Raw genomic sequence first — 18,587 nt, 5'->3', positions numbered from 1 at the left:
CACTCCCATTCTTGTTAATGGAAAGAGGCTTCAAGTGTCACTGAGGACTATGACTTCACAGCTCGTACAAGCGAGATGTGATGGGTTTTCTTTGGAAAATCTATGTAAAGCATGGGAATTAATTATTCACTTTAGAAATTAAATAACTACCAGATAAAACCTGTGCTGTCTTACTGGTGTACTTTGTAAAGTGTAAAAAAGCCAAAAATGGGCGAGAACTTTAAAATTACAAAGAGAGATTGTGAATCTCAGTGATGATTGAACCTGGTGATGCTTACAACAAAAAGAGCCCTAAACGATGCTTGTAGCTGTTCCATTGCTTTACACTGATTCAACAGACATTGTAGGCTTCAGAGCGACACGTGGAATGACAATCCTGGAATCATACTGTATAGCCTTAACTATAGCAGAGCAACAAAAGCTATGTTGGCCAAACTGATTTGAGCATGAAATTTTGTCTTCAGCGTTAAATCTAAAATTCAGGATACAAAACAATCAATTTAGTGCTATTTGCAGAAAACTGTCATTTGCCATAATATTATCATTTAAAGTTAATACTTAAATGTTTGTCTTTTAGGCACCATAGGGCTTGTTTACGTGGAGACTTAGTGCTCGGCAAGCCAGGATGTAAATCTACATCGCACTAGCATGCTGTGTGGACCGTACTATGATGCCCTAAAATTTCTGTAGTACTTCGAGTGCACTGTGGAACTTTCAGTACACAGTAACAGAATCCACATGGCCAGTTAGCACTGGGCAAACTGGTGTGGCATATATTCACAACCTGGTTTGCTGCATACTGTCTCCATGTACAAAAGCCATCAGTGTTGTTGAGAGGAGATTCCATAATTTGTGCATTATATTATACCTAAATGATGAGAACGAAGTAAAAATATTTGACCTTGCCAACTAAATAGAATTGCAATAGCAGTGTGTTTTACATAACTCAGTTTTGTGACCGAAACTGGAGAATCATTTGAAATAGTAAATGGTTTCCTACTTAAATGTTGGATTTTGGAGTAATTTTCTTGAGCTGTTTGTTGTTAACATAAAGGGGTGTATACATTTTTACATAGGCCATTTTGGAGGTGTCTTTGGTTGGCAATGTTCTTTCAGTTCGTGTTCATCAACAATGGTTTAATTAACCACATAGCTCTTTCCTTACTGTAGATTTCAGTTTTGGCACTGATGCTGGGACACCAGCTTCCAGTGAGATTGATGCAATTTCAGGACATCAACAGAGTGCCGAGGAACAGGAAGTGGCTAGTCTAACTACACTTCACATTGATTCTGAAACAAGCAGTCTTAACCAGCAACCATTGTCTGCTGAAGCTACAACTATTACTGGTAAAGTCGTTGTAAAAATAAATATATTTTAATTTCAAATATTTTCCCATTTATGCTGAAGAATACAGGTAGCAACTTTGCAATTTAATATATTTTCTGTGTGCAGTGATATTTGAAATTCAGGTATTGTGTTTATTGAAATCCTTATGAAAACTGAGTGAAATAACATGACTAGGAAAAACTTCCTGTTGACTTACATGATCAGCAAATATTGACATAGAGTGCTAAGTATATGTTTAGTCTTCTCTGGAAAAACTGACAGATTTATCATGTGCAAAACTGTGAGCACGTAATGTACTGTATCTCACCGATGAAGTGTTACCAACTACTTTTATCATTACTAGAAAAACAGCTAATTTTTTTATATAAATAACTCTTTAAAGTACTCTGGTATACAGTACTTTTTCAAATCAACTTACAGCTACATTATGGGATGCCTGAGACACTCCTGTCTCTTAACGTTCTCTCGGTGTGGTTTGTTATGGAGTTTGATGCTTTTGATATGTAAAACATTAACATATGTGCTGCATACAATCCATGTTCACTTGAATGTTGAGTTATTACATTTTTCTCTTCTCCCCACCCCTTTTAACATGGTAAAAATCAACCTCTTAAGAACTAGATTGTGAGCCTAAAGTGAGCAGGCTCCCTTTTGTAGGAAAGAAGCTTCTCCAAGGTGCATCCTGAGGAGGTGTCTGTTGAGTTTACTAGGGTCAGGATTTATGGATTCCACAGCCAGGTTCACATCCCTTGTTCTCTAGCTGTTTTGTATAATGCTGTGCTAGTTGCAAGCCAAGGATCAAACATGCTTGCTACTTTGAAGTTTCATCTTTGTGACAGGACATCTGTGCCCTGGGCTGTTGGGGGGGGGGGGGGGGAAGGGGCCTATAACAAATCAAACTCCTGCATTTTCAGACATATTGAAGACATCTCTACTTTTGGCAGATGAGCCATAGAAATACTCTATTTTCCTTTCCTGAAGCTGTCTTTATACTCAGAGAAGCATGGTATTAGCTTCCTTAGACATTTTTTTCTTAGTTCCTTCCCTCCATATTTATAAACTGAAGTGGCTTTGTTCAGTTGTACTCTTGCTGTCTTAATTCTTTCTTTGGCGTGGAAGTGTTATGAGGATTAATCTTACTGCCCTAGTTTCCTTGAAATTGTTGACATTTTGGATATTTGTTGGGCCAACGTTTCAGGAATAAGCAATTTTTGTTTGGCAAAGATAGTTATTTTTGTTGTTTTTAGCTCTGCTTTCCAGTTTCTTAGTGGGAAATTTTCTTACTGGAAAATTAACAGGAAATGAATGAGTTTGTCAGTTATTGTTCATTCAGTTGCATTGGAGCAAAGTGATTCTGCAGTACGCTTTGTAAGAATTAGAGGCAACTGTGAAAGAGTATCCTTCAGTTTTCTCAAAAGAACCCAATGGCTTATCATATTCTGCATAATTAATCTGCCCTTTCCTTTCCAACTCCTATACAGAATTGTTTTGGTCACTATATCTTTCTATGTGGAGAGAGCAGAAAACAGGAGAAGAAATAAAGGTTTTTTTAAGAGGTTTTAAATACAGTACTTAATGTACTCTCTTCCCCATGCCTCCCTCGCACTAAAATAAGTATTTTCTGCTTCTGTGTGGAAAGTTGTACATGTCCTTTTTGGAGAAGTCCTGGAGCTTATTAGCTTGAAATGTGCATTTTAAATAAGGTCTGAGGAAAAGATGGAGAACAAGCAATCAGTAGCTAATAAAAATCCTTTACCTTTTAACTACCAGAGGGAAACAGTTGCAGAGCAGTGCTGAAAGGGGGAAAAATACTTCCCCATGGTGTATCAGTGGTGGTCTTCAGACTTTTTTTTTATTTAGTGTCCTTTCGTGAACTGCTACTATCTTTTTATTATAAGGGCATTAATTATAATTCCATATTTAAAGTTGTGTTGAGGTTTTCACTTGAAGCAGGATAGAAATCCCAGTATTTCACAGTTGAGCAATTTAATGTAGTTTCCTGATTTAACATAATTATTGTTCAGACAACAATTGAATTTACTTTAATGCTTTCTGGATATGATCAATCTAACTTTTCAAGAGAGAACAATTAATTAAAAATCATTGTTTTGAAAGTTAGCCTTACCTTTCTTTCTTTTTTTTTGTTCTTGTAGCTAAATTAGTTACTTTTGGAACTTCACATACATACACGTTTATCTTGACATCTCAAATATAGGCTACATTTGTCTAAATTTTAAAATTCAGAAGTTTCAGCCTTTTCATTGTAACAACTTTATTTATGCTTAAGGAAGCACATGATTTAACCACTGATCTCCCATGTTCTCTGCTACTTTACTAAGTAAGCTGCCTGAGCTCTGCTGCTTATGGGGATCTCTAGCCAGCCCCTGACTCAGAGGCAAGGTGAACTGTGAGGCAAGAGAAGCAGAACTGGAGAACAGAAACATGACAGATACCTGCTCTCCTTTCCCAGGCCTGCTGGTAGTGGAGACCTGACAAGGATACCAAGAAATAATAAAACGTCAGGAGGTGTCTTTGTAGCATTGCTTCCCCAGCACAGAATTTTACTTCCCTTGGTAGTTGAAGGAATAAGAATTTTCATTTAACTACAGTTTGCTTGTTCTTTGAATTTTCTCTGGCCCTATTTTTCACATTCAGGGATTTGGGCACCAATTAAATCATATGACTTAAGCATATATGTAAAATCTATACCTGTTGAGAAAAATATTCACTTCAGTGGGACTTAAACACATGCTTAAATGCTTTTACTGAATTGGGATCTTGGTGAAGGAAGGTGGGAAGAAACTTGATTGGTTGAGAACACTGAAAGTGTTATCAGAGAAAATAAGTACTTTAAAACTATTTGTACTTAATGTAGACATTTGCCAATTTAATCCATTTACATATTTTGGTATCAGGTTATCACTTGACTGATGACTTCTTTCACAGCACTATTCACATGGACATCTGCTTGTTTTGAATTTCTTTTCTTGGCCAGATATGATTATAAAAAGAGCTCAGGTTTTTTTAATGTTTAGAAAATTTTTCAGAAGTTCTAAGAAATAGAAAAGATTTTTAAGGTAACTTTTAAAAAATTGCATTTACAGGCTCTGAAAGTGCTTCTCCAATCCAATCTGCTCTTGGATCCCGATCACAGACACCTTCTCCTGCCACTCTGAATGCAGATCATATTGAGCAGAAGGATCTGCAGCTGGATGAGAAGCTCCACCACTCAGTTTTACAGACGCCAGATGACCTAGGCAATATCTGGAATAGAAAACTTTTTAAAATTGTTCTTTCTTTTTCAATGCAATATAATTAATAGCTAGTATCCCTTCAGTATGGAACAGTCTCATACAAGGCTTTTATATAAATTTACATTGATAGATTTTGAAATTTTTGAATGAAAATAATTTCCTTAAAGTTACAGAAAGCCCTGTGTTTTTTGTATATCACTGCAGGTGCTTATCAGTGGATTATTTGGATTATCAGTCCAAAAAACCTTTTAATGGTTCTTTTTATGTTTAAAATCGCAACAGTTCAATGTAATGTGCAGAATTGTCCAGAACTGCATCTTCACTAATACATAAGTAATGAAGCATCATTACATTTATATGATGCTGTAATGTAATGTTAGAATATCTGTTGTTTTTCTCTTCTGATTTATGCAAACTCTTAGTTGGGGATAAATGGTACCCATTTAATCGTGTGGCACACTTGCTTTGTTGAAATGTTTGGAAGTCTAGAAATTGATAGTTTATGGAAAGGTAACTTTTTCTCTGACCCTATGTGGATCAACTGTACCTAACTGCCAAACTTCATGCACAACAAACCCTTAACTACTATGGTGTAAATGCAGTAAAGGTATATAGAGAATATCTACCCTATTGTACATAGCTGCATTTTCCTCCCACATATCATAGATGAACCACTGACCCAAATTCCAGACCGTCCTCTACAACTCACTGACAGACAGAAATAAATATATATATCCTTTTATTTTATCTTAATAGTGTTTTCTCATAGCCACTATGTGCCAGATTTTTTTAAAAAGCACGGTATCCAGTTGGGGCCAGATTTTCAAGAGAACTCAGATCCTATTTAGGCATCTAAATAAGTGGCCAGATTTTCAGAAGAGTTCAGTATGTTCTGGTGCTGTGAGATGTTTTGAAAATCTGACCATAAGTGTCCCAATTGGAGCTGTGGTGCGCCAACACTTTTGACGGTCTTCCCCTTATATAATTGCCTAAATGTGAACTGAATAGAGAGGATTGGAAATTTTCTGATGGAACATATTTCTGTCAAAAAATGCAAACTTGTCAAAATCAAAACATTCCGTGGGAACATGTTGATTTTCACAAAATCCCAATGGAAATCAAGTACGTTTCTTTCAAAACCCTGCCTTCCAGAGAGGCAGGTTTCTTTCAGTTTCCTTCTAGCTTGCCTCCCCAATGTTTGCTCAGGGGTTCTAGGCTTTTGGCTAAGTCCTGGAAGCCCTGACTCTCCCCACATGGCAGGCTACCCAAGGCTCTGGCCAGCTTGGAGAGCCTCAGAAAGGTTTTGAAAGGGTGAAAATTTTTTAACTTTTCAAAACACAATTTTGGAATTCCCATTCTGCAGGAAATTTCAACATTTTATTTTTTTCCATTTCAGAGCATTGTTTAGTTTATTTATGAAATTGTGGAAATTCTGGTTTCCAGCCAGCTCCAGTGTGGGGTGGGGTTGGGTGTTTTTGTTTAAAGTATGGCTCCAGTTGTGTGTGCTGAGCACTTTAAAATCCTAGGTATTTTGAAAAACTAATTCTGTGTATCACAAATTCAAATCTAACCTCATTCTCTCTCCAAAAAATATATCCTCTGTTTGTAATGCTCAAATAAGAGTTTAGATACTGTACCATAAAATACTACATATGGATGGCAGCTGAGATATGGGATAAGAGTGAAGTGTGGTTTTTTTGTTTTTGGAGAAACTACAGCATTGACTATCCTGACTTTCAAGCGCTTGTGCATAATATTTATAATTGACAGTTTTTAATGTTTAATATCAGTTGATAGATATTTACCATTCTTAACTTATTTAGGCTTTTGTGGGGGCTAAGAAAAGCAGATAAACTATTTGCCAGCTGGAAAAGTAGGTTTTGTTTGCGCTACTTTGAAGTGGAGAGAACTGCATCTTGTCTGATGCTTTCAGGCTCCTGGGCTGAGTTACTGAATATTGCCACCTCACTAGCTGACTAAGGAGGGACTAGTGGCAAGATACAGCAGTTCACACTTTCTTCACTGTTCTCTTCCCTAATTTGCAAGTAAGAGTCGATCATGGTAAATGCTAAAGGAAAAAGGTCCAGCTGCTTTAGTGAGTAAGATTTAAAGCCAAACGCTAATTTTCTGACGATCCTTTGCACAGGGAATGTTGGAGATTTGCAGCTTCATTGAAGCAAAAGCATAAATGAAATGTCTTTAGTAAGGAAAAGTAGACTGATGTAGTTAATTTAATAGCAAGATCAGATGACTCAGTGCTCAGGTGGCCAGCTCTACAAGAAATATCTTTATTGTACTTAGTCTACATACATGCCTTATCCATTTATTACTTGTTTTAAGGAAACTATTCAGGATTTAAATATAAGACCTTATCCTACTTTACCAAAGGTCGTTCTTATTGTATGTTTTTTCTCCTATTACAGAAACTAGTGAATTCCCATCAGAATGTTGCAGTGTGATGGCAGGGGGCACCCTTACAGGATGGCATGCAGATGTTGCTACTGTAATGTGGAGACGAATGCTAGGGATTTTGGGAGATGTAAACACCATTATGGACCCTGAAATTCATGCGCAAGTTTTTGATTACTTGTGTGAACTCTGGCAGAACCTGGCTAAGGTACAAGAACCTTCTCTATAAACCAGCTTGATAGGGCAAGAGCTTGAGAATGGATCAAAAACTATAAATTTCTGACATACTGCCTCTGTGTTCTTAAATAATTACAGATCAGAGATAATCTTGGTATTTCAGCTGATAACTTGACTTCACCCTCTCCACCAGTTTTAATTCCACCACTGAGAATTCTAACTCCATGGCTTTTCAAGGTAAATACAATAAACCATTCAGTAGATAAGAGACGTTCATATAATATAGAACAACGCTAATATTAACCTGTTACTTCATTTGTGTAATAAGTACTTTTTTTTAAAAAACTGTAGGCAACCATGTTGACTGATAAATACAAACAAGGCAAGCTACATGCTTATAAGCTTATTTGTAATACAATGAAGCGAAGACAAGATGTTTCTCCAAACAGGGATTTTTTAACTCATTTTTACAATATAATGCACTGTGGACTTCTTCATGTTGATCAGGTAAGTAGACTTTTTATATATATATTTTTTAAATTCAGATGAGGATGTACAGTATAACTGAAATGGAGTCACTTCTCTATCAGAAAATACTGGGTGGATTTTCAATTAAATTAAGTTGGTAATTAAAAATCAGTACTTTGGCTTATATCCTATTGCTGAGCAATTGCCTTGGTAAATCATGCTCATAGTAATGAGCACAATCATAACCTGCTATACACATTTGTGCAGGGGTGTAAGGAGGCAGAAGGTGCCCCGTTTTTCATCTGCACAGGCTGTGCTATCCATATTAACGGTTGCAGCATGGAGGAAGGAGAAACAAGCAACTTCTGGGAGACTTCCCTTCCTCCCTTCACTGCACCAACCTTTGCAGTTGGGCTGGTGGGAAAGTAATTGTGCCAAGTACAAAATTGGTTCAGATTGCTACTTCCCTTTCTTCCCATCCCAGGAGCAAAGTAGGAACAAAGGACCGTATTGGCTCTGAGTCACAACATGGTTCTTGGTCTGTTACTTGGTTGGTGCAATTACATGCTGCGCCATACCTAGTGCTTGTAGTAAAACCAAAATCTATCTTAGTATACATAGTATAAATCTTCACTGTACTTTGATAGAAATCATTAGCTAATTTTCACAGTATTAACTTCCATTTGATAAGTAGTATTGTCCCTAATTTTCAGTGGAGGAACCTTTATGAAAAGGTTAAGTGACTGTCAGAGCTGGGTTGAGACCCCTGGTGCTGCCAGCTCCACATTCTATATATAGACCACATCGCTGACACATGGAAAGTATACCGTACAAAAGGAAACTGTTAACAAAGCATACATCATATTATTCAAATGCATAAAAAAAGTATGATCTTTGCCCAAGATACCATTGTCCTATTTGCATATGGTAATACAAGCCAATTTAGAATGCTGGTTTTGTTGGAGTATTTTTTTAAAACTTGAAGTGATTAGCATCTTTTTTTTTTCTTCTTTCTTTCTTTTTCTGGTCAGGATCCCTTCAGTGAAGGTCAGGCTTTTTCCTTATATCTGTCAGATCGGTAATACAGGCAAACTCCCATTCTTCAAGTACTTGCTCATGTCGATTCCATTGTAAGTGTGCACGCGCCCACATGCGTGGCCATCTGTGATTTTTGCCTTAGCGGTATCCGTAGGGCTGGTTGTGTCACCCCCTTGAGTGCTGCGCTCATACGCTGGTATATCAGGCGCTGCCAGCCCTATGCCCTCTTGGTTCCTTCTTGACAACAACTCTAAGGGGCAGGAGGATGGGTAATGGAATGGATATGAGCAACACATCCTTGAAGAACGAAAAGGTGGGTAACTGTTGTTGTTAGGTTTTTTTTAAAAACAAATGAAGGCCTATGAGCTGATCAGAGTGAGGACTGAATTCTTTCCAAAAAAGTAGGTAGGAGAAGTTAAAGATCAGATTTGATTTTTATTAGCAGTCTTTCAGTCAAATAAAAACTTTTCATTCAGGAGCTATTAGAGAAGTGTAAGTAGAGCTTACAAATCCAAAACATTTTGGTACTTTTTCTGAGTTTCACCAGTAACACAATCCTACCTCCATTGGAGTCAGTTACAGTTTTGCCAGTGACTTTGGTAGGAGCAATATCAAGCCCCATACCTCTCTGAAAATACTGGAAGAAGCAATCTTGCAGAGTTAAATGTAGTTGATAATTAGTTGAAAGGTGTAAAGAAATTGAAGCAGCCAAAATACTGCCGTGAAAATCATCTTCATCTCTTGCCACTCAGACCACATCATTCCTTTGTTTGAACTTGTTTTCCAGTTTCCTCTCTTTTCTGACCTCACTTTTAATCTTCTGATTTTGTCGCTATCTGGGTGTTTCCAATGTAATTTAGATTTAATTCCTCGGGGCAGTCTTTATTTGCCTGTAAAATGGCATAGAAACCTCTGGTGCTATGTAACTATAATACATGTGAACAGTGAGTCCAGGCTACAGCAGACAGCTATACGTTTTTGGTTATTTTCCTTCTTGTAGAGAGATGTAAGTTCCAGTAGTTTCTCTTGCTCACAAAGCAATCTAATAGCTAATTTAGAAAAGTTCTGGTAAGAGAGTGCCTCGTCAGCATAATTTTCAAGACCTTGTTGTACTAATTAATACAACCAAGGGTATGTCTACACTACGAAATTAGGTCGAATTTCTAGAAGTCGGTTTTGTAGAAAGCGTTTTTATACAGTCGATTGTGTGTCCCCCCACACAAATGCTCTAAGTGCATGTAGTCAGTGGAATGTGTCCACAGTACCGAGGCAACTGTCGACTTCTGGAGCGTTGCACTGTGAGTAGCTATCGCACAGTTCCCGCAGTCTCTGCCGCCCATTTGAATTCTGGGTAGAAATCCCAGTGCCTGATGGGGCTAAAACATTGTCGCGGGTGGTTCTGGGTACATATCGTCAGGCCCCCGTTCCCTCCCTCCCTCCGTGAAAGCAAAGGCAGACAATCGTTTTGCGCCTTTTTTCTTGAGTTACCTGTGCAGACGCCATACCACGGCAAGCATGGAGCCCGCTCAGCTAACCGTCAACGTATGTCTCCTGGGTGCTGGCAGACGTGGTACTGCATTGCTACACAGCAGCAGTTTATTGCCTTTTGGCAGCAGACAGTGCAGTATGACTGCTAGCTGTCATCGACTTAGTCCTGGGTGCTCTTTTAACCGGGCGCCTGGGCAACCATGGGAGTGACTCAGCCAGGTCATTTCCCTTTTAAGTTTCGACTCATGGCCATTGAGTCCTACCGGCAGTGCACTGTCTTTTAATCTGCAGCTAGCAGAAGATGCTGGCCAGTAGTCATACTGCACCGTCTTCTGCTGAGCACCCAGGAGACGTCGATGGCTAGCGGTCGTACTGCACAGTCTGCTGCCAGCAAGATGTATAAAGATAGATGAAGTGGCTCAAAACAAGAAATAGACCAGATTTGTTTTGTATTCATTTTCTCCTCCCTCTCTCCCTCTGTGAAATCAACGGCCTGCTAAACGCAGTTTTGAGTTCTATCCTTGAGGTTTTGAGTTCTATCCTTGAGGGGGCCATTCGGTTTCTCGCAAAGCCACCCCCTTTGTTGATTTTAATTCCTTGTAAGCCAACCCTGTAAGCCATGTTGTCAGTCACCCCTCCCTCCGTCAGGGCAATGGCAGACAATCGTTCCGCACCTTTTTTCTGTACAGACGCCATACCACGGCAAGCATGGAACCCACTCAGATCACTTTGGCAATTAGGAGCACATTAAACACTACACGCATTATCCAGCAGTATATGCAGCACCAGAAGCTGGCAAAACAATACCGGGCGAGGAGGCGACGTCAGCGCGGTGACGAGAGTGATGAGGACATGGACACAGCCTTCTCTCAAAGCACGGGCCCTGGCAATGTGGGCATCATAGTGCTAATGGGGCAGGTTCATGCGGTGGAACGCCGATTCTGGGCCCAGGAAACAAGCACAGACTGGTGGGACCGCATAGTGTTGCAGGTCTGGGATGATTACCAGTGGCTGCAAAACTTTGGCATGCGTAAGGGCACTTTCATGGAACTTTGACTTGCTTTCTCCCGCCCTGAGGTGGAAGAATACCAAGATGAGAGTAGTCCTCACAGTTGAGAAGCGAGTGGCAATAGCCCTGTGGAACCTTGCAACGCCAGACAGCTACCAGTTAGTCGGGAATCAATTTGGAGTGGGTAAATCTACTGTGGGGGCTGCTGTGATGCAAGTAGCCTACGCAATCAAAGATCTGCTGCTATCAAGGGTAGTGACCCTGGGAAATGTGCAGGTCATAGTGGATGGCTTTGCTGCAGTGGAATTCCCTAACTGTGGTGGGGCCATAGACGGAACCCATATCCCTATCTTGGCACCGGAGCACCAAGCCGCCGAGTACATAAACCACGAGGGGTACTTTTCAATAGTGCTGCAAGCACTGGTGGATCACAAGGGACGTTTCACCAACATCAACGTGGCATGGCCGGGAAAGATACATGATGCTCGCATCTTCAGGAACTCTGGTCTGTTTCAAAAGCTGCAAGAAGGGACTTTATTCCCAGACCAGAAAATAACCGTTGGGGATGTTGAAGTACCTATAGTTATCCTTGGGGACCCAGCCTACCCCTTAATGCCCTGGCTCCTGAAGCCATACACAGGCACCCTGGACAGTAATCAGGAGCTGTTCAACTACAGGCTGAGCAAGTGCAGAATGGTGGTAGAATGTGCATTTGGACGTTTGAAAGCGCGCTGGCGCAGTTTACTGACTCGGTTAGACCTCAGCGAAACTAATATTCTCACTGTTATTAGTGCTTGTTGTGCACTCCACAATCTCTGTGAGAGTAAGGGGGAGACGTTTATGGTGGGGTGGGAGGTTGAGGCAAATCGCCTGTCTGCTGGTTCCGCACAGCCAGACACCAGGGCGGTTAGAAGAGCACAGGAGGGTGCGGTGCACATCAGAGAAGCTTTGAAAACCAGTTTCATGACTGGCCAGGCTACAGTGTGAAAGTTCTGTTTGTTTCTCCTTGATGAAACCCCCCGCCCTTTGCTTCACTCTACTTCCTTGTAAGCTAACCACCCTCCCCTCCTCCCTTCGATCACCACTTGCAGAGGCAATAAAGTCATTGTTGCTTCACATTCATGCATTCTTTATTAATTCATCACACAAATAGGGGGATAACTGCCAAGGTATCCCGGGAGGGGTGGTAGAGGAGAGAAGCACCAGGAGGGGTGGTGGAGGAGGGAAGGACAAGGCCACACAGCACTTTAAAAGTTTAAAACTTATTGAATGCCAGCCTTCTGTTGCTTGGGCAATCCTCTGGGGTGGAGTGGCCGGAGGCCCCCCCACCACATTCTTGGGCATCTGGGTGAGGAGGCTATGGAACTTGGGGAGGAGGGCGGTTGGTCACACAGGGGCTGTAGCGGCGGTCTGTGTTCCAGCTGCCTTTCCTGCAGCTCAACCATACGCTGAAGTATATTAGTTTGATCCTCCAGCAGCCTCAGCATTGAATCCTGCCTCCAGCCATCACACTGCTGCCACTTTTCAGCTTCAGCCCTCTCTTCAGCCCGCCACCTCTCTTCCCGGTCATTTTGTGCTTTCCTGCACTCTGACATTGTCTGCCTCCATGCATTCGTCTGTGTTCTGTCAGTGTGGGAGGACAGCATGAGCTCAGAGACCATTTCATCACGAGTGTGTTTTTTTTTTCTTTCTAATCTTCACTAGCCTCTGGGAAGGAGAAGATCCTGTTATCCTTGAAACACATGCAGCTGGTGGAGGAAAAAAAAAGGGACAGTGGTATTTAAAAAGACATATTTTATAGAACAATGGGTACACTCTTTCATGGTAAACCTTGCTATTATCATTACATACATAGCTCATGTGCTTTCCTTCCAAGGTCGCATTTTGCCTCCCCCCAGTACCTGGCTAGCCTCTCCCCACTCCCCGTGGCTAACAGCCCAGCAGGAACGGGCACCTCTGAATGTCCCCTTAAGAAAAGCACCCTATTTCAACCAGGTGACCATGAATGATCACACTCTCCTGAGGATAACACAGAGAGAGAAAGAACGGATGTTGTTTGAACGCCAGCAAACATACACTGCAATGCTTTGTTCTGCAATGATTCCCGAGTACGTGCTACTGGCCTGGAATGGTAAAGTGTCCTACCATGGTGGATGGAATAAGGCTGCCCTCCCCAGAAACCTTTTGCAAAGGTTTTGGGAGTATATCCAGGAGATCCACGAATGCCAGGGCAAATTAATCATTAAACATGCTTGCTTTTAAACCATGTATACTATTTTAAAAGGTACTCTCACCAGATGACCCTTATCCGCCTGGCGGGTCCAGGAGGCAGCCTTGCGTGGGTTCGGGGGGTACTAGCTCCAGGTCCAGGGTGAGAAACAGTTCCTGGCTGTCGGGAAAACCGGTTTCTCCACTTGCTTGCTGTGAGCTATCTACAACCTCATCATCATCATCTTCCTCGTTCCCAAACCTGCTTCCGTGTTGCCTCCATCTCCATTGAAGGAGTCAAACAACACAGCTGGGGTAGTGGTGGCTGAACCCCCTAAAATGGCATGCAGCTCATCATAGAAGCGGCATGTTTTGGGCTCTGACCCGGAGCGGCCGTTCACCTCTCTGGTTTTCTGGTAGGCTTGCCTCAGCTCCTTAAGTTTCACGTGGCACTGCTTCGGGTCTCTGTTATGACCTCTGTCCTTCATGCCCTGGGAGATTGACAAATGTTTTGGCATTTCAAAAACTGGAACGTAGTTCTGATAGCACGGATTCCTCTCCCCATACAGCGATCAGATCCCGTACCTCCCTTTCGGTCCATGCTGGAGCTCTTTTGCGAATCTGGGACTCTATCATGGTCACCTCTGCTGATGAGCTCTGCATGGTCACCTGCAGCTTGCCACACAGGCCAAACAGGAAATTGAAATTCAAAAATTCGCGGGCCTTTTCCCGTCTACCAGCCCAGTGCATCTGAGTTGGGAGCGCTGTCCAGAGCGGTCACAATGGAGCACTCTGTGATACCTCCCGGAGGCCAATACCATCTAATTGTGTCCACAGTACCCCAAATTCGATCTAGCAAGGCCGATTTCAGCGCTAATCCCCTTGTCGGGGGTGGAGTAAGGAAATCAATTTTAAGAGCCCTTTAAGTTGAAAAAAAGGTGCAGGGTTAAATCGATTTAACGCTGCTAAATTCGACCTCAACTCCTAGTGTAGACCAGGGCTAAGATTGTTCCCAGACATATGTGATTCAATGGCAGATGGTGAGTGTCGGGCAGGTGGGGGGTGTCCAAGGCCAGCAGTAGCACTTAGCCCAGAATATTGCCACTATGTCACCTAATGGCAAGAGTCAGGATTCTCCTTGCCTAGTGGCTACAGTCTGAGGCACTGCTGCCCCATGGTGAGAGTCAATGGCTGCCTTGCCTAGCAGCTACAGTTCAAAATAATATCACCCAATGGTGAGAGTGAACGGTCACATTGCCTAGTGGCTACAGTATGGATGGGGAAGGAATAGGGGAACCCAAGCCCACCTTGCTCCACTGTGTTCTGACTTCAAAATAATTGTCATACAGGTGACTTAAGGACTGGCACCCTTACTCCAGTTCCCTGAGTCATTTCCTACCCCCAACTTCTGTTCTTCTCAGTGCCGCTGATCTGCCTTGGGATCCCACTTGATGTCCTCTCAGGTCTGTCTATGGAGCACCTTCTCCTGCTGGCAGTGACTCATCACCCGCAGTCCCTGTAGTTGAAGGTCTGCAGTGGCTTAGCTGTGAGGCCCGGTCCTGGCTTCTTGGAGCCCTGTACAGGAGGCTGCTGCACCCAACATGCTCTCCTGCTCCATCTGCCCAGACTGAACTGAGTGGCTCCCTTTTGAATGCTCCCTCCACTGGGAGCATGCCCAGCAGAGGTGAGGGAGCAAAGCTTCCTGCATCCATAGAAGCTCCCTAACCCTCTCCTCCTCAGTGCGGGGTTGGTAAAACCCATCACAGTAAGGAAGATGTTAGTTCTGGTAATCCTATTCAAATCACAGTCTTCCTATGAGTGATTTAGCAGTGATCTTACATTTTTACAAAAGAAACCTATCTACATTTTTTTCATATATTGTGCTGCTTTTGATTACCTTTCTTTTCCTCTGTCTTAATTTCTCTTTCCCTCATTCACTGATGCTATTTCTGCCTTATTGAGATATCACTTGTGAGCTTTGTAAAAAATGAAATTTCACTTGTTCCTGTGCAACAGCAAATCGGTTCGTTTCCAATCTTAGGTCTTCCATATGACAGAAGAACTTTGAAATTATCTTCACAAAGTAAACAGAAAGCTGAAGAAATATTAAAGCAATTATATGCTACAGTATTTAGAGTCTTTTTAACTATTATTCAGTGTTGCCATCCAAGTGTTCAAAAGTCATGGGTCAGGCCCCAAAGTCCATGGGATTTAAAAAAAAAAAAAAATTGGCAGTTTTTTCTTGTTTCTGAGCCTTTAGGACACACATGGGTCATGGTTGCAAGCTTTTCTCCACACCCATGAAGTCTATAAACTTACTGTTTTATGAAAGCTGAGGTTCTCATGAAATAGGAGGACTCAGGAGAGCAGGGGGTGCTTTTTAGAAAAACACCAAATATTGTGAGAGTGGGCAACACTGCTATTTTTTCAGAATTTACTGTATTTCCAGGTAACCATTTAGTGTGATTCTTTAGCCGACAGTTGAAATCCTCTCCCTCAGCTGTGCTGTGGGAATTAAATGAAGTAAATTTTCCCCTTATATTCTTCCTTTTAGAGAAGGAAATATAGAACAGATCAGTTAGTGTTAAAATGCATGAAAGAAACCAAAGGCATTTCATGGCTTAAATTTTTTTCTTAGTGGCTCATATCTGTGTGAGTAGATGCAGACATGTATTGCACTTAAGTGTATGCGTGGCCAGCGCTCCGTAGCCAGAGACTTTTGCCTAGCAGTACCCATAGAGGGGCAGCACCATTAGTTTTAGACTAGTTTATTGTATATACTCAGTGTTAGTGGTTAGTAGAGAGTGTTATTTGATAGTGTGCCCTGCTGATGCCCCCACCAGGTTTAAATGTCCTTCATGTGGAGGTGCGATCCCTAACAGTAACCCCCTCCCTCCCCCCCACATGAGGTGCTTGCTTTGTCTTGGCAAGGCCCACCTTACAGAGCATTGTTCAATCTGTAGATCATTCAAGAAGTGTACTCGGGTGGCGCAGGGACCTTCCCCTCAAGCAGCATCTGCTTTAACAATCCATGCGTCCTGATCCAGTACTGAAGCCCTCCTCAGGCTGAAGATGGCCCTCAGGCTCTCATTCCAGAGCAAGTGCTTCTCCGAAGAGGCAAAGGAGCTGCTCTCCATTATTGGTGCCAAGGAAGAGGTCTCATAAGACCAATCAGGACTGCTCCAGGTCGTGGGGCAACTCCTCTGCCTCACCCAAGAAAAGCACAGTTCTGGCATGTGGGATGGCACAGATACCAAGTGGGAAGGGCATAAACCCTGTATCATTGACTCCAGTGCCGGCCTCCAGGTCCCGAAGAGGGTGATGCCAGTACCAGTCTAGCAGACCTGCTCTACCTTTCCATTCTGTCCTCACCGCTGGTCCAGGACTTTGCGATGCTCGCGCCTTCAGCAGCCCTCCAGTGGAGCGCCCCGCTGAACCTTTGTGCCCCTCAGCACTGCACCTAGACACTCCCTCCTGGTGGTGGGCATGGAGCTGGTACTGGAATCAGTGTGGGGGACATTGGAACTGGGGTTCTCTTTAGCTCTGCTACATTTGAAACCTCAGCTGTTCCCATGGGGGCTCTCATCATCCTAGACATCGATGCATTTGGGTGCTTTGGTATCACTGTTTGTTCCAGGACCAATGCTTCCTGCGGCACTGTCATGCTCGATACTGACAGCACTGCATTCATCGGGGGAGCTGATTCTTGCCGTGTTCTGGACAATGGATGAATTGGACTTCCTATTGGCTCCCTCAGGCATCGCTCCACCCATGTCTCCGAGATCCAGGGGCTCTGATTCCAAGTCAGTTGTCATCCTCCTGCTACACATCTCCTAATGAACTCCGGGGGCTGCCAATGGACCAATGTGGCTCCCAGAATTGGCATGTGGCCAGGACAGAGGTCCTTCGCCAGGCTCCTACTGGTCACCAATGCCCTACCCATATCAGTGGCCACCTTGGACTCAGTGGGACATTCCTCGCTTGCAGAGATCCCACTCTTCATCCCATTCAAAGTTGAAGTCACTTGCCTGGTCAACGGTGGTGACTTTGGATCAGCCAAAAGCCCAGGCATCAGCTGTCTTCCTCCCTGAGAAGCCACCGGAGTCATCACTTCCAGATACATCTTTTTGGGGGGTGGGCGAGAACCAGTTTTTGCTCAGCCAAGACCCTCTTCCTCATTGCTGGATGATGCCGTGCTGCCTGGTTCATCCTCCCCTTCTCTTCTGAAGGGCTTTAAGGTGTTCCAGGACCTTTTACTCCACATAGCCACATCCCTGGGCATCCAGGCAGAGTTCCTTCAGGAGAGCACACAGAGACTGGTAGATATTCAGTCCACTGTCCCTGGGAGCGTGGCAGCTTTTTGCATGCCCACCATCAGCAAGTTAGGCACCTAGAGAATTTAGGCACCTCCAGGTTTAGGCAGCAACTGAGTGGGGGTTTTGAGATCTCAGTGGAGCTAAAATATTGGATTTAGGCATCTAAAGTAGCAGTTAGGTGTCTAAATCCCTTTGTGGATCTATCCCACAGAGGTTAAAGGCCTGAACAACTCTGCTCCCATGAAAGTCAATGGTAGAATTTTAACTGATTTGAATGGAGGCAGAATAAGACTTGCTTAAGACTACAGTCAGCATGTAGCTAGGAATTGAACTGAAGAGACCTAACTTCCAGTTTTCCCCTCCTCTAACCACTAAACTACATTTTCTCTCCTACTGAATTGCAAATTTGCATGTTAACATTGATCATCAAGGTATGCTACAAAGTCTGTCTCTTAGAGAATTTTTTCAGAGAAAGATTATGTTCTTTATTTGCATGTGAACTGGGGAGTTTTTTATACTGACTGTATCTTGTCCACACACAGATTCATAGATTCTTAGAGAAATCACAATATGTACCTTATGTGACAGGGTCGGGCCAGATGGCTACAGGAGCGTGATCCTATTGGGATCCAGGAAGTGGGCGGGCTTTCTGCTAAAGGATCTCCCCAGCCTAATAGGGGGATTTAATGGACCTGGACACCAAATAAATACGGGGGACAACTAATGAAATAACAGGGACAGGAGTGTGGTCAAAGGGTCAAACAAAGGGAACCGGACGGGGACACCGAGCACAGAACCCCGGACAGCGCCCACTGCTCCTCAAAGGCGTCAAGGGAGTCAGTGGACGCCGTACAGAGGAACTCTGCCCGGAT

General features: G+C 42.8%; 1 protein-coding gene across 8 annotated transcripts in view; it reads left to right on the top strand.

Moving 5' to 3' along the window:
* The window catches only part of RALGAPA1 (Ral GTPase activating protein catalytic subunit alpha 1), a 237,625-nt gene that overhangs the window by 94,126 nt on the left and 124,912 nt on the right, over positions 1 to 18,587 (top strand). For 6 of the 8 annotated variants that reach the window (XM_074955869.1, XM_074955866.1, XM_074955868.1 and 3 more), the window contains 5 exons: positions 1,171 to 1,347; positions 4,453 to 4,605; positions 7,026 to 7,219; positions 7,327 to 7,425; positions 7,540 to 7,695. In XM_074955869.1, coding sequence (XP_074811970.1) covers positions 1,171 to 1,347; positions 4,453 to 4,605; positions 7,026 to 7,219; positions 7,327 to 7,425; positions 7,540 to 7,695 — 779 coding nt within the window. The remainder of the gene's footprint in view (positions 1 to 1,170; positions 1,348 to 4,452; positions 4,606 to 7,025; positions 7,220 to 7,326; positions 7,426 to 7,539; positions 7,696 to 18,587) is intronic. The other 2 variants (XM_074955873.1, XM_074955871.1) reach the window with 1 other exon arrangement.

The sequence above is a fragment of the Natator depressus genome, chromosome 6, assembly GCF_965152275.1.
Source record: "Natator depressus isolate rNatDep1 chromosome 6, rNatDep2.hap1, whole genome shotgun sequence".
NCBI lineage: Eukaryota > Metazoa > Chordata > Testudines > Cheloniidae > Natator > Natator depressus.
Note: the sequence above shows the minus strand (reverse complement) of the source record. Positions and strands in the feature narration are given on the sequence as shown.